The 20,714-nt window shown below is 38.9% G+C and overlaps 1 protein-coding gene across 3 annotated transcripts in view; it reads right to left on the reverse strand.

Moving 5' to 3' along the window:
• LOC120525023 (phospholipid scramblase 2-like) overlaps positions 1-20,714 on the reverse strand; it is a 114,794-nt gene that overhangs the window by 26,016 nt on the left and 68,064 nt on the right. For all 3 annotated transcript variants that reach the window (XM_039746955.1, XM_039746954.1, XM_039746953.1), the window contains one exon: positions 9,769-9,845. In XM_039746955.1, the coding sequence (XP_039602889.1) occupies positions 9,769-9,781 (13 nt within the window). In that variant the 5' untranslated portion in view covers positions 9,782-9,845. The remainder of the gene's footprint in view (positions 1-9,768; positions 9,846-20,714) is intronic.

The raw sequence follows: 20,714 nt of genomic DNA on the forward strand, positions 1-20,714 counted from the left end.
GAGCTGAGGGGAACACATGCAGAAAATATTTCATCAAGACACAACAGTCAGTAGAGTGTCGTAAGATTTCATAGGCTACCAAGATGTAATGGTTCAGTTTGAGATGGCATTGCCATTTTATAAGGATCACTCATAAGTGATTATAACATTGTACTATTGAGGCTGTTTATGGATAACTTCCAAATCTCCAATTTAAAACTGCATCATGTTGATCAATTCCTGTTCTACCATGGATCGCACCCTTAAGTAATTAAAATTTTCAGAATCCTGTTGTTCAAGCTGCCCATGGATTTTACTCCATCAGTAATTCGAAATTGCATTATTGTGCCATTTAAGCCAATCACTGATTTTGTTCTTGGCAATCTAAACATGGAAACTTCTCTTGATATAACAACAATCATCACTTACAGATGTTTGATTGGGAAAATGGGAATATCAACATGCTTCGGAGTTAGTCACGTGTGAAGCCTGTGAATGGTCAAGCCAGAATGCGAGAGCTGCTGCCCTGATAGCAATGGTATTTCAGGCGTAGTCTAGTAGCCTTACAACACAGTGAAGACACATGTGAGATGTGTGACTGACTACAACTTGAAGTGTATGGCCAAAACATGGTACAGAACCAAGGTCAGGTTCACAGAAGTGTCTAAATTAATGTTTACAATGTTTATTAACCTATCAGACACATTGCCATAGAAATGGGTTCATTGTGCTACAAAGATTTCAGACCATGTCTCTTTGTCTTTTCATTAGACACTTTAAACTCGACACAGGGATTTGAAAAGACAGAGTAATTATTTCTTTTTACTTTTCACTGACACAGTTCATTCAGCGGCAGCTCAGTAGAACAGCAAGTGCATGCTCTCAGACAGTTGTCAGAAGAGCCAACTGGGGAATGGACCGATAACAGTGAAGCTGTGCTCTCTTTTAATGGCTTTAATCATGGGGTTGTTACACGCTGTGGAATGTGTGTATTTAATCCAACATGGATTGTTTTTATTTTTTTTGTTTTGCAAAGGTTTCTGGACAAGCTACAAGGTCATAAGCACAGTTGTGGAGTCAGAAGTAATTATTGGGATACTGGAGTCTGAGTCAGCAAAAATGTACTGAATTCAACTAAATGTAAATTGTAATATATTGTGTTACAATTTCCAATTTCACATATACTAATTAAAAAAAAAACTTTTAGTCTTAAACACTTTTTTTGAATTTTGTAAGTCCTGTCTCTTGTTTAATGTTACTCAATATTTGTAACTTCTTTAATGAATAACCAAAACCGCAATGGCATCACTATAGCCTTTAACCCCAAACTTTAACATGTTAGGGTGCTAAAAAGTAGCCTGATAATTCATAATGTCAGTGATAAAATGCTTTGTATCTTGTATGTTGTGTGCTTTGAGTCAACATAATAAATACACTACTTTGAGTTGGGATCACTTGGAAACTTTCATGTTTTTGATAGAAATTTATATTTTTTTATCTGTATGCAATTGAAATAAATATGGCTACAAAGCCCCATTTTCAGCAGCAATTCCTTCAATTTCCTAATGGTCAACTCCAAATAATTCCTGCTTAAAAAAATGTATATCTTTAGTTCTTATTATCAGGTATTTTCCCCCTATGGCATCAGAAACACCTTGCAGTCTTTTAGGACTTTCTTTATTTTCTCAGGTAGTAAAGCTGCCTGTTCTTCTTCGAAAAAAAAAATCTACAAGTCTTGTAAATTCTATGGTTGTCTTGCATGAACGACATGCTTGAGATCCCCCAAAGTGGTTCACTGATGTTAAGGTCAGGAGACTGATTGCCACTCCAAAACCTTCACTTTTTCTGTTGTCAATGAAAGGTTGACTTGGCCTTATGTTTCCGATCACTGCCAGGCTGAAAAGTGTACCCCCCATGCTCAGCTTCCAAATGGTTAAATACAAATTTTCCACTAATATTTCCAACATGCTACATTCATTTGCCATCGATTTTGACTAAATTCCCTGTGCTTATGCAACTCACACACCTCTAAAACAGCAGAGATCCACCTTCATGCCTCATGGTAGAAATGGTGTGCTGATGTTCATAGGCTTTACTATCTCCGCTTCAAACACAGTGTTTAAAGTTAGTCATATGAAAAAGCTTGGAAACCCCTCTTAATTCTTTGGATTTTTGTTTATCATTAGCTGAGCTTTCAAAGTAGAAACTTCCTTTTAATACATGACATGCATTACGGAAACAGTAGTATTTCAGCAGTTGCATTAAGTTTATTGGATTAACAGAAAATATGCAATGTACATCATAACAAAATTAGACAGGTGCATAAATTTGGGCACCCCGACAGAGATATGATATCAATACTTAGTTGAGCCTCCTATTGTAAATATAACAGCCTCTAGACACCTCCTATAGCCTTTGATGGGTGTCTGGATTCTGGATGGAGGTATTTTTGACCATTCTTCCATACAAAATCTCTCCAGTTCAGTTTAATTTGATGGCTGCCAAGAATGGACAGCCTGCTTCAAATCATCCCATAGATTTTTGATGATATTCAAGTCAGGGGATGTGACGGCCATTCCAGAACATTGTACTTCTCCCTCTGCATGAATGCCTTTATAGATTTCAAACTGTTTTGGGTCATTGTCTTGTTTGAATATCCAACCCCTGCGTAACTTCAACTTTGTGACTGATGCTTGAACATTATCCTGATTAACTGGTTGATAGAGTTGAATTCATCTGACCCTCGGCGATAACAAGGGCCCCAGTCCCTTAACTAGCCACACAGCCCCACAGCTTGATGGAACCTCCACCAAATTTTACAGTATGTAGCAGGTGTTTTTCTTGGAATGCGGTGTTCTTCTTCTGCCATGCAAAGTGCTTTTTGTTATGACTAAATAACTCAATTTTTGGCTCATCAGTCCAAAGCACTTTGTTCCAAAATTAATTTGGCTTGTCTAAATGAGCATTTGCATACAACAAGCGACTCTGTTTGTGGCGTGAATGCAGAAAGGGCTTCTTTCTCATCATCCTGCCATACAGATGTTCTTTGTGCAAATTGCACCGAATTGCAGAACGATGTACAGATACACCATCTGCAGCAAGATCTTCTTTCAGGTCTTTGGGTTGTCTGTAACCATTCTCACAATCCTGCACATATGCCGCTCCTGTATTTTTCTTGGCCTGCCAGACCTGGGTTTAACAGCAAATGTGCCTGTGGCCTTCCATTTCCTGATTCCATTCCTTACAGTTGAAACTGACAGTTTAAATCTCTGAGATAGCTTTTTGTAGTCTTCCCCTAAGCCATGAGACTGAACATTTTGAAAGTTGCTTTGAGGATCCCATGCTGTCACTCTTCAGAGGAGAGTCAAAGGAAAGCACAACTTGAAATTGACCGCCTTAAATAACTTTTCATGATTGGACACACCTGTCTATGAAGTTCAAGGCTTAGTGAGCTAATCCAACCAATTTGGTGTTGCAGATAATCAGTATTGATCACTTACATGCATTCAAATCAGCAAAATTACAAGGGGACCCACATTTTTGCACAGCCAGTTTTTCATATTTGATTTAATATCATACACCTAAATACTGCTTCACTAACAATCTTTGTTCGGAAAACACCCCAGTACTCAGATTTTCCTAGGAAATGAAAGACATACCACTGTTATCTTTTTTGTTGAAGGTACAGTAAATTGTTATGCAGGCTGAGAGGGGTTCCCAAACTTTTTCATATGACAGTATGGCCATAAAGTTAAATTCTGAGCTCAACACTCCAAATGATTTTGTTACAGAGGTTTGAGGCTTCTTTAGGTGCTGTCTGGTGTATTTTAAGTGGGTGTTGGTACAGTAATGGTATTTTTGTCAAGTCTGCCATGCAGCCAATTTCTGTATCTCCTTGCTGTACATGCTGAAACAGCCCCACCCCTTTTTAATGCAAAGAAAAACCCTAAATGAAACTTCAAATGAAAAACAGGCTTCTCCAAAAAAAAAAACATCTCTGCCAGTACCTGAAATGTTGATTGGTCTCCCAGACTGTGGCTTGATATTAACCCTTAATTTTCCACTTCTTGACAAGAGCATGAATAATACTGTCATTTTCAGATCTCTGGATATACATTTCCTGATTTACAAAGTTGAACTACTACTGCTTGCAGATCTTTTTACAGTGCTTTTGATTTTCCCATGCTTCAGCAGCCAGCAAAATCAGTCCAACTCTGGATGAAAGATTTCTCAAGAGCTAAGAAACCCACTGACTGTTTACATACAGACACTAATTACAATAAAACAAGCCACAGATGTGCATACTTATCGTTCATACCCATCATCATCTCTACCTGTGTGTGTCAACTTGAGTATATATTGTATTATCAGGAAAAACATTCAAGAGTTTAAATACTCATGATCAGTACTATCTGTGATTTTAGTTATTATGATTACTAAATGACACATACAATTCTGTGATGAAAAATGCTTCACCTCACTACTACATCTAAATTTAAAAAATAGTTTTGTATGATCACTTATATTTTCCAAAAATTGCTATCATTTTACAAATTCTGCCAGGGTTATGTAAACTTATGAGCAGAACTGTAGCTAGGAGAATTGCCAGGGAAAGCAGGCCCCTTTCCATTATGTAACCCTCCATTGTACTTAATTTTGTATAACTACAATGATACCAAGGAGGCCCACATGAAAAAATGTGAGGGAGGGAACAACTCAAGCGTGCCCCTTTCTTCAATATCATCTGTTCCTAAAGAGGCTAATTTTTGGGGATATGAATCATTTTTGATGAATTTAAAACACTCTGATCTGATTTGAAACTTCTACAATTAAATAATTTAATTAAATAATGTTTGAGACATCAGTATTCAGGAAAATGGGGGAAGTTACCATGTAATTCTGTGCAATGCAATTGGATCATCTCCCAACACTGCCTTTCACAAGGCCTCTTTTCTTCCAGCAGAATGCACCTCATATCTTAGTAAGGCACATTCAGAATGTGTAATTTGCATTTGTCTCGCACAAAAGTAAAAAAGAACCAGCCACACCCAGCCTCTGACTCACTGACCTGACTGGAGCTGCTAGTTTGGGGTGAAAAGTCAGGAATACACAAGAAGTTAAGGAGCGGCCCAATAACGAGGATAAAACAAAGAGTGCAGCATGGTGTGGGTGACTTTAATAATCAACAAGCTTTAGAGTCCTTGGAGGAACCTGCCTGCATTTCTCTCTCACTCTACCCTGCCCCCATTAGCCATGCCTGCATTTCTCCTCCTTCTTTATAATCTCGCCCATCAACTACTCTTAATATGTTACAGATGGTGCAGAAAAAGGTTATTATAAATGTTAAATGCCAATGCTCATTTATAAAACATATGCAGAATAACTTTAGAAAGACACAGCAAGGGTGCCAGTAAGCTGTAAAACGGGGCAAAGACATCCTGAGAAGCCGCCCATGAAAGGAGCCTGTGCAAAAACACATGGAATTGAAAGAAGGAAAGCATTTACCTGTTCGGAAGCAATTATATAGCACTTCTCTGCTGCTAAAACCCACTGGACTTAGTGCAAGGTTATTGAGTAGACTCAAGAAAGACCTTGGCTATGCCTTGTGAATTTGCGGTGTGTGAGGGATGATGCTTAGGAACCCATATAAGCAGTAGACATTGCAGAAGACTGAAAGCTGGGTTGCAGACAGGAGGTAGAGTCTAATAGGAGGAGCAACGCGAGGCACAGTGGTGACATGAAAGTACAACTCATGACAGAGACTCTGGTTCGGCTGCTGTACAACCAACAGGTCCTTTAATGGATTGTATACTACCAACATTGTCGCAGTGTTAGTCCTTTCCTATATTTTTTTATAGGGGTCAGTACAATATTATAGGTTATGTTACCTGTCAAAGACAGATAATAGAACACATTTAAAAATATCTGAAATCTTTTGCCTTACATGTACTGTTCAGAATTTGTCCTACATCTTTCCTGAGTATCACTGCGTATGTCAATTTTTCGTATCCAGTGCTTCTTCTGTCGATTATGTTCCGTAAAGCCTGCTTCTCAGACTTTGCCATTTTGAGGTGTGTTCTTGCTTCATGTTTGCTTTTGACTATTCCCACTGTGAAAACATCATTCATATTCTTGTGAACAGGTAAAACCAAACTGACCAATCAGACTGCTCGGAGGGGAGGCATTAGTGTTTTATTATGTACATATATGATGGGTTTTATAATCGTGCAATGGTCAGTACTGCTGCCTCATGAATTCTGCATCCTGGGTTTGAATCCAGCACCCAGTTATTGTTTACACAGAATTGGCATATTCTTCCCTAGGTACTACGAATCTCTTCCCACATCCCCCAAAAATGTGATTGGTAGTTTATTTGGCATTTCCAAAATGGCCCTGTGTCAGCACAATTGTGGGGTGGACTCAACTAGACCTGTGATAACCTGGTGCCTTCTCTAGGGCCTGAATTGCACACAAGGTTGCTAGGATAGGCTCTGGCCTCCTATGACCATGAATTAGGGTAAGTGGGTTTGAGAATGTTATATAACTATAGCACCTTTCAGAACAGCTTCAACAGCCAGAAATGGATCAGGCTAGTACAAGGATAATGTGATGGAAGGAAGAATTTATTACAACCGCATAAGAGGTAACAATATAAACAAATAAAAATAAAGTACTAAGCACCAGGGTGCCAGAAACAGTTATGGAGCCCAAGCAAAACAGGAATCTACAGTAAATATATGAACTCAAACCATAGGATGCTGGGGCAAGGGGGTCTGGTTAACTTTCGAGTTCTTAAAAACATCGACAATGTATAATATCACTGCCTCTTGGCTGGACAGATACTTGTGGATTAGAAATAACTGTAAAGGCACTGCTGTGATACATGGTGTAATCAGCTTATTTTAGACTTATTACCTCACGTACACAGTACAATTACATTCATATTTGCCTACAAGCAGTGCCTGAAGTGGAAACAAATTAAAATCGGTACTCTGTCATTTAGTCAGTGCCTTGTTCCTACTCCAAATCTGTCACTACTGTTACTTGATGGGGTGAGAGGTTTCCCCATGGAAGTGGGAGCATTATGTATAATAATACAAGGGATGTTCAAAACATTTTTCCCCCCTATTAAGAATTTCAAAAACAAAATTACACAACATTTCGACATAGTCACCTTCCTTTGTGGTACAATTTCCCCAGTAACATGACACTCTCAGACATGACCAATTACTACTCTTTCCGCCTTCACAGTTTTCAACAAAAATATAAAAGTGCATAAACTTTTTGAACGTCCCTTGTACATGACAGGGGTACTAAACTTCAGTCTTGGAGGTCTGCACTTGGTGCAAGTTTTCATTGCAACCAGTTTTAAAATTAGAAGCAAGGCTTAGCAGATAATGAAACTTGGTATTTAATTATATGGCTTGTTAGTACTTTAATAACATTTCTAAACATATCTGTACCTCTTGGTCATTCACTCCCCTTCTCTCTCATTTATGCACAGGTTTAAATGGAAACACTTTAACTGGTGTTTTTTTTTGGTCATCTGCACCTCAATAACTTATGGCTGGCAACAACTAAAACCTTAAAGAAGCTGTTCAAAACTAAAATAGGCAAATACGAGTTCTGGATCGCAACCAACAAGTTTAATAAAACTAAGCCCCAAAAAAGTATTCCTTTAGCTGTAAATAAACAGGTTCCAATTAAAAATAATGTTTAAAGCAAATACCTGCAGCCACTGTGGACCTCCAGGACAGGAGTTGCGTACCCTTGGTATATGATAGTGAAATCGGGTTGGGGTTTGGAGGTTATATATCCCCTTGAGGCTTTGAACAACAATAGGTATTGCCCCATTTCAAGCATTACCCATAAGACCAAACCACTTTGCTGCCACAGTCCTTGGCTGGTGCTGAATTTCAATTCACATATCATGTAAATTGTAACTCCACAAGAACAGGGTCAAACTGCCCTGGGTAAGTGGATTAGGAAAACAGAAAATCTCATGCAGTATGAGCCGACATTCCATCATGCAAATGAGCAGCTTCAAGTTAACCCTTTAAAAGGGGCAAACCTGGCAAAGATAGCAAAAGAATTCCAACTTCTGAGGTGAGCAATAATGTTAATGATAGTGAGCTACCTAAAAAGAGTGAGAAACCATGGCCACTCACAAGTTTGCAAGCACCTTAGTAGTGCAGTGCTATAACTATATCTGCTCTTCCCATTCAAACTTTGTGCATGATGCACTTATCAGGCTACCTTCCCTTATGTACAGTGCACAATACTGGCTAAGCACAGGAATCACACGTGCTTCCTACTCTGAATATGAGTGCCTGACAGCTTTCTTGTGAGGCACGAAAGATTTAAATAAAAGACAGCTGCAGTTTGGCACACTGAATACATTTCTGCAAATGTTTGAAGCCAATTGATGATATATCCAGCTGATCAGTGATGGACAATGTTATCACCAATCAATTCAGCCCTAGTAGGCACATAAGAATCACATTTCACAGTACTGGTCTTAACGTTAAATATTTAAAACTTGCTCCTTGCTTTCCACTTTGTAAACAATGATTGAAACTGAGGCACGGTTGTGTGTGTTGCTGCCCCAAAGATTCAGAATCCTAGATTCAGCTTCTACCCTGGTTAACATATGCTTGGAGTTCACATGTTCTCCAAGTGTCTCCAGGTAATCTTCTCCCAAAAGTTAAAGTTTTCCTTGCACAACCTACAAAATACGTAGGAATGCTTAACTGGGGACTCTAAATTGGTTCAGTGTGGGTGACTGTGTGTGCTCTGTGATAGTCTGCCTTAAGCACAGTGGCCACCTGGAAACTCTCAACTATATTAAACAGGTTCAAGAATGGATTCATTGATGGATTTTCTCTGTGCTTCCTCCCTGCTGGCTTGTGAATGACCTTGTGATGGTGAATGACACAATATTGTAGATGTGCTAAGTTTGAATCTGGCACATGATCAGTGTCTGTGTGGCATCTTCCTGCTTGTTCTCCAGTGGATCCACTTCTTCCGTGTCCTAAAGATCTACAGGTTAGGTTAACTGCAAGTTTTAAATTCACCACCAATAACGGAGTATAAATACTGTATATAATTTTGAGTGTGCCCAGCTACTGGGTCTTCTCCATAATTTTTCTGGGAGAGGCTCCAACCTCAGTAACTCCAGACTGGACTGTACTAAAGATGCTGTATAAAGATAATTCCATGGTCAAAATATGTGACACCACACTTCAAAATGGCTTGACTTTTAAAACCAAAACAGACTGCAGCTTGCCTGACTTGTGTCTTCCATTAGTGCTCAGTTTTACTGACCTAGTGCCTCTTATTAAAAGAAAACTGACAAAATTATTATAGCAAACAACAGTAGAAGGCAAAGTGCAGGAACAGAAACTGGAAATACTGTCCCTACCTGCTTAAAAATGTTTTTATGAACAGGCAGTGTGACATACTGAATTAAGATACTGGACTTTAAACCCAAGACTGTAGTTTCAATGTCCATCTTTTACTCATTGCGTGGCCCTGACAAATTCAATGAACATGCCAGTGCCCCAATTGTAAAAGATATTCTTAAAAAGTAGAGATGCATCTTGGAAGATGCCTTTGATGTAGGAATTAGCCAAATACTCACTACTACTACTACTACTACTAATTTAACTGCTATGCCATATACTCCCCCACCCCCCTGGGAAGGCATGGAGAGGCAACAAAAACCTACTAAAATCACCTCCTTATTGTGTGCATTCCAGTGCCCCAAAAGGATCCAAGCTGTGGCCTTACCTGGTGCAGACATGGTGCGGTGTTTCACAGCGGATATCTCTGTAATGGCCTGGCTGCAGCCTCCACAAGCTACAGGACTGCAAGAAAATAAGAGACGGGGAAGGTTATTAGATCAGAATGACAGCACCTCCTCCACTGCAACCCATTAGACATCACGACGGCTGTTGCGCAGGGCCTTCTGGGAAGGGGCCATGTTGTGTGCAAGTTGAAGTATTTGGTGGGCTTAGTCAGCAGATGGGGCTGCACGCAGATGGGTGTGTGGAAAACAGAGGTGGTTCAGTTCACCATACATTCTCCTTTTACCCTTCAAATGCATCCAATATTCCCTTAAGATTCTCCTGTATTGCTTGTATTCTGTATTTAATATTCTGGATTTCTATATATGTACCTCAGTAGATATATTTTGTAGTTGTAATATCCAAATTGTGAGATCCATGAGTGGTTTGTAGGTTTTAAAGTATTAATTTTTAATATTTTTTCTGTAATTAAAGAAATATTAGTAATTTTTCATTACATTTATTTTCATATTTCACTAAAATTATAACGTTCTCAGAGGTTACAGAATATTTATGTTTTGTATAGTGCTCTTTATTATTGCTTATTATATGTTGCCTGCCCTTTTGTACCTATACAACACAAAGATGGACTGCTTGATAAACAGAAACTCATCCTGCTGCATAAAATATAAATCAACCTCCCCATGTCAATTAGATCAGATCAGTTAGCCCAACAATCAATGCAGTTTAAGAGCCCTCTCATTTCCTGTCAGCTCAGTAAGTACCACCAGTACCGGTCTCAGCCTACAGGCGCAGCACAACACTGACCACAACTGAACTGTGCACATCATAATCCCACTCAACAACTGAAGCAAAATTCAATTCAGTTCAGTTTATTTTGGTATATCACCGAGTGTAGAAACTGAGCGCTGTAACAAAACTAAAAGGCAAACACAAACTTTACAAATTACTCATTACATAATGAGTACACATAGAGATAGATTTGTTTAAACAGGCAGGAAAATAAAGTACTGTAGTTTGAAACTAACATAAATGCAACCCAACAATATCTGTCCATTAACAGATTGTTGAACTATTGTAGGAACCAGACCATAAGAAGATGCTAGACACTTGTAGGTTCTACTCACACAAACAGCCACACAGGGTTTATTTTACAATAGCCAATTAACTTAACATACACATCATCTTTGTGGAAGAAAACCCAAGTACCCAAAGGAAAAGCCACAAAGATACAGACAGGAAGAACATTGAAACACCACACAGACATTGGCCAGGCAGTCAATCTTTTAAGTTTTAACTACTCCCCATGTATTTGGGGTTACTCGGTGCACAACTATCATATATCATATCATCAATATTACTCTAAAAATGAGTGCATACATCCAATTGACTACATAACATTTTGAAGCAATACTATGAAGAATGATGACATGCAATACTAATACACTGCATATTCAGCAAAGCATCTAGTCTGTATTGGTAGGTGGCACAACACGTTCCATTGCTAAGAATACCACCCCATACAGGGGTGTCGAACTCCAGTCGTGGAGGGCCACAGTGGCTGCAGGTTTTCATTCTTACCATCTTCTTCATTAGTGACCTGTTTTTGCTGCTAATTACTTCTTTTAGAAGTAATCCTTCTCCTTAGAATTCCAAGAGCAAAACTTAAAAGAAGTGGTGAGGCGGCCTTCTGCTGCTATGCACCTAAAATCTGGAATAGCCTGCCAATAGGAATTCGCCAGGCTAATACAATGGAGCACTTTAAAACACTGCTGAAAACACATTACTTTAACATGGCCTTTTTATTAACGTCACTTTAACTTAATCCTGATACTCTGTATGTTCAATTCATCATAATAACTATTCATGGTGGCTCTAAAAACCGTACTGAACAAAACTCTCTCTTCTGTTTCTTTTTCCGGTTTCTCTGTGGTGGTGGCCTGTGCCACGTCCACCTACTGAAAGCATCATGATGTTCCAACAATTATGGATGGATCAAAAGCCAGAAGTCTACGTGACCATCATCATCATCATCATCAAGTCCTTCCGTGAGAACCCTAAATACAAAGAGGACTGTTTCATTTATGTTAGGTAGAATGCCCAGAAGGGACTGGGCAGACTAATTGTCTGGAATCCACACAGATTTTATTTTTTTCTCCAGCCGTCTGGAGTTTTTTTTGTTTTTTCTGTCCACCCTAGCCATTGAAAATTACTCTTATTCTATGTTAATTAATGTTGACTTATTTTATTTTCTTACTGTGTCTTTTATTTTTCTATTCTTCATTATGTAAAGCACTTTGAGCTACTTTTTGTATGAAAATGTGCTATATAAATAAATGTTGTTGTTCTTTTAATTAACTTGACTCTGGCCCTTTAGTTGTTTGTTTTTCCTTAATTAGCAGCCAAACAATAATGAGACACAAAACGAGTCGCCACATGACCAGCTCACCTGTGCCCATCACACAATATCTGAAAATAAAGAAGGGTGAAGGTCTCAGAAAGGCTGATCTCTCAGGTCACCAAAACATTTTGACGGAAACAAACAGAAAATCAACAGTTTTGGAAAGGTCTGCTGTGGCAGAACGATAACAGCAATAAATCACAGGATTAAATAACGGCTTTAATTAACAGCAAGAATCAGCTTCTCATTAAGAGATTAGCTGGAGTGAAATTGGTTGGAGTTTGAAGCCCCAGTTTAGCTGCTTATCTGTCGGCTTATTTCACGTCTCATTTGTGTCTTGCTGCAATTTAATGAAGAAAAGTATCGATTTAGAGGACTGAACTTTTCTAACAGGTCTATTAAAATGATGAGAAAAAAGTGAATCATCAGTGAAAACTGGTCACTGATTAGGAAAAGGGTGAGAATGAAAACCTGTAGCCACTGCGGCCCTCCAGGCTTGGAGTTTGACATCTGTGCCATAGAAGATGACTGACAGGAAAAAATGCAAAAAAAAAATTAAAGGGTGTGAAGCTTCATTAGAAAACTCAAACAGTAAACTGTTTGAATTTAACCTTTAGAAGTCTAACCAACTTATACACCACATGCATTACTGTAGTAGACATTTCTACAAGTTATAAAATAAGGTAGGAAGATTATGAGCACAACCACAATGTAAGCCAACCAATTTAAAAAAATAGCCACCAACAGTTTGAAAAACTTTTATACCTTTGGCATTGTTAAAATTGATCTAACTGTATCTTTCTATCACCCTAAAAACAAGAACATCCACTTAGTGAGGGGCGTAAGAATTTTAGAATTTCTACTCTTTTAAATGAAATCCAAAAGGTCACTGAAATTTGTTAAGGCTATGATACACTATGTGACTTTTCAAGTAAATTTTAGATGTAACCTCCATTTACATAGTCTTAGCAGGTCTGAGGAAGCCAACGGTGTACTTCTGTGAACGACGGTCATGTAATGTGACATATCCAGCCACTCACTCCAACTAGAGTAGGACTCGCACTGGAAAAATTAAACAAACTGCCCTTTAAAGGGCTATGACAGAGTCGAGAAGCTCTTCCAACTGTGTACTTCTTTTGAACTTCATGAATTCCAAATAGTGACAAATGGAGAAAACTTATGAGAAAATTAAAGAAACATGCAAATAGATAAATATATTGTGAAGTATGGCAACACAAAAATAAAAATTATACGTGAGCATATATAATTACATATTTCATAAAAAGGGTATTTATTTCTTTATTCCACTGACACCACATGCAACATGAAATAAGCAGCGAAATGTAAACTGTCATTTTAACCCACCAAAGTTGAGAGGGTAGCTCTAGCGGGTACTATGTTGTGATTGGTGAATCATTTGTAGTGGGGATGAAAATCTTCATGCATCAAGAATTAAATCTGAATTGCATTCAGATCTTCTAGAATTAAAACCAATTGCTTCACACAGTAATTCTGGACAACCTTTTCTTGCATTAATCCCTTACAGTCAAAACTTTGAACATGACCGTCAAGAAAATTCACTAATATTCACATACTATTTGTCACATTTCACAAGGCACTTACTTATTTGCATATTTACTTAGATAACTTTGTTCCAAATATTCTCCATATAATATGGAGAATATCCTTTCTTGCTGGAGATCACATAAAATATTTCAGGAAATGGAAGATGCACTTGCCAAAGTCATAAATGAGGCTATTCAGTCTAAATTGTGAATTTGTGCATTTGTATCTGTGCTAGCTGATTATAACGTAAATGTGCTGAAAACAGAGTCTTTACATTCATCCTGTACCAGGAATAATGGCAAAAACCATCAGAGCTAACATGTGACAACACAGAAACTATGGTTCAAGCAGTAAGGCATATTACAGTATATGCCTGAGAAGAATATATTCATTGGAAAAGTATTTGAGTTTAGCAGTAACAAATTATTACTGAGCTTTATTATATCAAACAAATGACTGCAATTGCATAAATCAGACTGTATCATTCATGACCTGAACAGCAGCTTGCTATAGAAACAAAACTAACTTGCCAATGGGTAACACAACTCCATGCTAATGCTATTGTGACCAAAGAGAATCCATATTTCGTTTATATCTATATATATCTATATCTACACACATACATATATACACACATACACATACATACAGTGCATCCGGAAAGTATTCACAGTGCATCACTTTTTCCACATTTTGTTAAGTTACAGGCTTATTCCAAAATGGATTAAATTCATTTTTTTTCCTCAGAATTCTACACACAACACCCCATAATGACAACGTGAAAAAAGTTTACTTGAGGTTTTTGCAAATTTATTAAAAATAAAAAAACCTGACAAATCACATGTACATAAGTATTCACAGCCTTTGCTCAATACGTTGTCGATGCACCTTTGGCAGCAATTACAGCCTCAAGTCTTTTTGAATATGATGCCACAAGCTTGGCACACCTATCCTTGGCCAGTTTCGCCCATTCCTCTTTGCAGCACCTCTCAAGCTCCATCAGGTTGGATGGGAAGCGTCGGTGCACAGCCATTTTAAGATCTCTCCAGAGATGTTCAATCGGATTCAAGTCTGGGCTCTGGCTGGGCCACTCAAGGACATTCACAGAGTTGTCCTGAAGCCACTCCTTTGATGTCTTGGCTGTGTGTTTAGGGTCGTTGTCTTGCTGAAAGATGAACCGTCGCCCCAGTCTGAGGTTAAGAGCGCGCTGGAGCAGGTTTTCATCCAGGATGTCTCTGTACATTGCTGCAGTCATCTTTCCCTTTATCCTGACTAGTCTCCCAGTTCCTGCCGCTAAAAACATCCCCACAGCGTGATGCTGCCACCACCATGCTTCACTGTAGGGATGGTATTGGCCTGGTGATGAGCGGTGCCTGGTTTCCTCCAAACGTGACGCCTGGCATTCACACCAAAGTGTTCAATCTTTGTCTCATCACACCAGAGAATTGTGTTTGTCTCATGGCCTGAGAGTCCTTCAGGTGCTTTTTGGCAAACTCCAGGCGGCCTGCCATGTGCCTTTTACTAAGGAGTGGCTTCCGTCTCGCCACTCTACCATACAGGCCTGATTGGTGGACTGCTGCAGAGATGGTTGTCCTTCTGGAAGGTTCTCCTCTCTCCACAGAGGACCTCTGGAGCTCTGACAGAGTGACCATCGGGTTCTTGGTCACCTCCCTGACTAAGGCCCTTCTCCCCGATCGCTCAGTTTAGATGGCCGGCCAGCTCTAGGAAGAGTCCTGGTGGTTTCGAACTTCTTCCACTTACGGATGATGTTGGCCACTGTGCTCATTGGGACCTTCAAAGCAGCAGACATTTTTCTGTAACCTTCCCCAGACTTTTGCCTTGAGACAATCCTGTCTCGGAGGTCTACAGACAATTCCTTTCACTTCATACTTGGTTTGTGCTCTGACATGAACTGTCAACTGTGGGACCTTCTATAGACAGGTGTGTGCCTTTCCAAATCATGTCCAATCAACTGAATTTACCACAGGTGGACTCCAATGAAGCTGCAGAAACATCAAGGGTGATCAGGGGAAACAGGATGCACCTGAGCTCAATTTTGAGCTTCATGGCAAAGGCTGTGAATACTTATGTACATGTGCTTTCTCAATTTTTTTCTTTTTAATAAATTTGCAAAAAACTCATGTACACTTTTTTCATGTTGTTATTGTGGGATGTTGTGTGTAGAATTCTGAGGAAAAAAATGAATTTAATCCATTTTGGAATAAGGCTGTAACATAAAATGTGGAAAAAGTGATGCGCTGTGAATACTTTCTGGATGCTCTGTATATGCACATCCTAGGGGGTACCCAAAAATTACTAGAATTGTTTTAAAAATTTTTTACTTACTGAAACTTTAGTCTCCTTCAAAGCACTCTTCATGTGAATGAATGTATTTGTCCCAACAGTTTTCCCACAGATGGAAACATTTTTGCAATTGCTGAAGAGGAACATTGTCCAATGCCTGCAGCAATTTTTCTTTGACTCCCTCTATGGTACAAAAACACTTTCCTTTGAGTTCTTTTTTTTATATATGGGAACAAGAAAATGTCGTACAGAGCAAGATCAAGTGACATTTCCCCTCGTTTGAAACGTGAAAACCACCCGTAGACCTGTGTGTTACTTAAAACTTCCTCTTTAAAAGAAGTTTCAAGCACCACTACAGTTTCAGCAGCTGTTTTCCTAAAGGAAAAACAAAATTTAATGCAGACTTGCTGTTCTTTATGATCACCCATCACAAAGAACAGCGAGTCTGTGTTAATGAGAGGTTGGGCATCAAATTAAAAGTAGTACGAGTTCAAGGTGATGTTTGTAGATGGGTGCAGAACTGGCTCAGACACAGGAAGCAGAGGGTTATGGAGCGAGGAACCTCATCAGAATTGGCTGATGTTAAGAGTGGTGTTCCACAGGGGTCAGTGCTATATTATAAATGATTTAGATAGGAATATACCTGGTTAGGTTTGCAGAGAATACAAAGATAAGTGGATTGGCACTTCGGACAGACGGACAGACAGACAGACAGTTCAAAGATCTAATTATGCAACTTTTAATGCAATGCAGGAAAAGACAAGACAAAAGAATTGTTTGAAATATCTTGTAATAAACGAAAATGGACTTACATTGAATTAATTCACTGATTTTCCATGTAATGTCCCACTTGTCCTCCATTCAGTTGGATACAGGCTCGGAGTAATAAACTTAAGTTATAGCGTAATGAAAATCGCATATTTAGATCTGGACCACCTTCTACATACATGCACACGCACACACACACACACACACACACACACACACTCTCTTACTAAAAGACAGGAGTGGTAATTACAGTAGGTTGAAGGAGGAGTGAATGTGAATCGGTCCTTAGACATTGACAGAGAGAGCAAAACACACACCTGTTTGGTAGATTACTATGACAATCATGCATCTCCTCAATGCCCTTTCAAAGGTAACCTCGACCAAAAGATGGCTGTTGATCATGATTATCTGAACTATGTATGATTCGTGGATGATAGACTGGTGGAGAAGACAATTGTTGAAACAAGCTGCTATGCTGAGCAGTGTCAGAAAGTCATAGTAAAAAATAATTTGCTTGTCGCAGTTGCTGGCAACCTGTCATTACAAACCACATGTGGATGTTCTTTTTATTCGTCTTATACTGCAGGGTATAGTGAGTTAAACAGTCCAGAGAAGGTACTGACCACAAACCAGCTGCAGAAACCCATTTCCTTTGAAATTATGAGTGAGTGTCATTATTCACTTATTACAAAATACCTGCCTTTCACTAATAATGACTATGATGAAGCCAATCACCCAGCACCAATTCTAAATAAACTGTGGGATATGTATCAGGTGATCAACAAAAGTATGCAGAAGGTTTACATTCTTCATTGGGACATAAGTTACATAGGTTACAAAGAAAGTGTTAGGCACGATCTGGTATCAAATACTACATGCTATGCAAAACAAGTTCTGGGTATATCTGCAAAATGACGAAACAAATCTTTCAACACCTACTTGAACAGTGCCTATATGTGTAGGTGGCTATTTCAAAACATATCATGCAAAGCACATACTAAATACTAAATCTGCATCAGTACAACAGTAGACACTAGACATGCCTTTCCTATTGTAATTGTATGGATGTTTTGGTATTCACGTTTCTTTGAAACATTTTTTTTCAAAAAAAAAAAAAAAAAAAAAATGATTTTCACTCCCTTTTTTCTGTGAGTAAACAGAAGGAGGTTATAGGAAACAAGAAAACTGCTGCTTTTACAAAAACGGGATACTCTGTGTGCATAATCTAATGTAAAAACAGAAAGCAGAACGAAATGTGAATAAGTTAATGGTGTCTTGTGCAATTAATTTAATGGAGGCATGTTAATATGCAATTGTTTCTAATCTTATTGTTCTTTTCTCCTTCCGAGTTAATGCATGTTCTATGGCAAATGCGGTCAAGCCACTCAAAGTACACACGCAGCCACATTCACTGCATTCTCAGTTTGCATTTGTATTAGGTGTTATTTTCAGTTTAGCAGAGTGTTCTTTCTCAACAATGTTTCATTTTTAACCAGTCTGATGCACATACTAATTTCTAGGATAGCAGTGTAGTAAAATGGCAATACAAATAATAATAATAAACAACAATAAAAAACTGTTTTCATTACACCCAAGAACTCCATACGCAGACATTTAAAATAAAACCATTAAAAGAACTGTACTCATCAACATGCTATACATGGTCCCTGCTCTTAAACATTTACTCTGGTAGTCTGCCTGCTTATTATTATGCTGGGGCATCCAGCAGAATTTTGAAAGTCCTCAGGGTTGGCAATGGAAAAACCGAGTACACAATGTTGCTGGGACAAGCTCCAACTCCCTTAAACATTGTAATGGAAAAAGCATGTTTGGGTAATTTATGACTGGTTAGGAAAAAGATAATAAAGCATACAACATTTAAATTTCTAGTCTGCACTCTTTAATATTCACATGTTGTAAAATCCTCCATTCCCTGCCCCCACATTTAGTTCTACCACAAACACATTCCTTTGCCTCAGGTGATTCTGGTACTTGAGACCTAAAACACAAAAGCACAGGCAGATAACTAAACCACTTACACTCCACCATCAAACACCATATCGGTACGTATACAATCCTGGCCAAAAACTGCACCCCCTACCTCTAATGTCCAGCACTGCGAGTCCATCCTAGCAGTGTCCAGTATTCGTGCCATGTGAAGATGTCCCACTATGGGCTACTTACAGTGATTTTATCGCACAGTGATAATAAACTGATTGCATTAGCAACTGAAAATAATTTAGGTAGTGTGGCCCCCAATGGTGAAGGTGTCAGACAAGGTTTAAGATACAACCCTCACCTTTGACTATTTGCAGCAGTTTGAAGAATTCACTTCAACTACTTTAGCACAAATTGTTAAAATATGAAAAGAATTGTTTCTATACAGAATGTACACAAAAGTGCTATAAAAATAAAGGTTGGTGAATGTAGCAACCTCCATAAAGTAGACAGAATCAGGCTGCCACTAAACTCTGGACTTGAAAATACCAAAGCCTATAACTGAATGAGCATACAATGATGGATTAACAACCAAAGCATTTTAAATCAAGAAATATTTATAATTGGAACAATGAGCTGTGGGAGGGAACAGCTGCTTAATGTCAAGGACAAGACATATTTAAAATCTTGACATTCTAAGTTTCAGTTAGCTGATTCCTGTATTTCCAACACTACTCTTCACACTTTTGAGATGCCACTGTTATAGAGGCCAAAAGTGTTATACCCAAATTCTGCTTCTTCAAGTCTGAAAGTACAATTAAAGTACTTTAAGAAAAATCTCACAAATGTACAACTGTGCAATTCTCAGCAAGTTTACACCCAGCATCACAGGCATTTACATATGTTCTTCTTACTGTTTCTTTGCTTCATATGATGCCTGTATACCAGCTATTTCAACACGCACCATCACATACTCTATAGCACGCCGCAAACAAGTAAGTACCCATCTATATATATAATTCACTAAGGGCACGCAAGACTCCGAGCCACACCCGCCAACTCACAAAGCCCCACCAGCCATCTCTAAGACCATGGGATACGCTCAACAGAACCCTGCCCGCCAACTCTAAGGGCAAGCAAGAAGCACGCAAGACAGAGAGCGCATGCAAGACAGAGAGCCCCACCCACCAACTCTGAGACCATGAGATACGCTTGACAGAGCCCCGCCCGCCAACTCTAAGGCCAAGCAAGACGCACGCAAGATAGAGAGCTACATGCAGTGAAAATTTACTTCTCTGGCAAGATTCCATGCTCAGAACCATCAAACCCTTTGCTAAATCATACAAACACATGCATGAAATCGCTCAGTCCAATCCAACAGCATCTGTACGAATACTTTGAGGAAAACCCTAGGCAGGATTTACGACGATACAATGCCCTGACATGTCACACCAATGTTGCAGCAATTTTCGTCGGAGAAGATGGCAAACCACCTGCCGAAAGGGACATTTGCATCTGTCCCATAGGCAACTCCTGTAAGCAGATTTCCACGCTTAATATGAATTGCGATCCTATGGTTTACCCACTTTTATTCCCTTACGGAGACATTGGCTGGCACAAAGATTTACAACAAGTTCCCGATATAAGAACCGCCAAGTGAAGAAGGCTTACTCAATGCCAATTTTACGCGCACAGATTAGCAATGAGGAATATATTTAGTATTTTGCACTCAAGCGACAAACTATTCCAACAGTACGTCGTATATGCGTATGTTAAAAGGAAGCGCATCTCAACTATCTCAGATTACATCAACAAGATTTGCGTGTGGAACAATACAAAGGACTGTCAGATGCACTGCAAGCAAACGCTGAAAATAACAACGTACATGTAGGCAAAATGATCATATTACTGTCCACATTTCCAGGAAGTCCAAGATACATACAACAAAACTA

Source organism: Polypterus senegalus, chromosome 3 (assembly GCF_016835505.1).
Source record: "Polypterus senegalus isolate Bchr_013 chromosome 3, ASM1683550v1, whole genome shotgun sequence".
NCBI lineage: Eukaryota > Metazoa > Chordata > Cladistia > Polypteriformes > Polypteridae > Polypterus > Polypterus senegalus.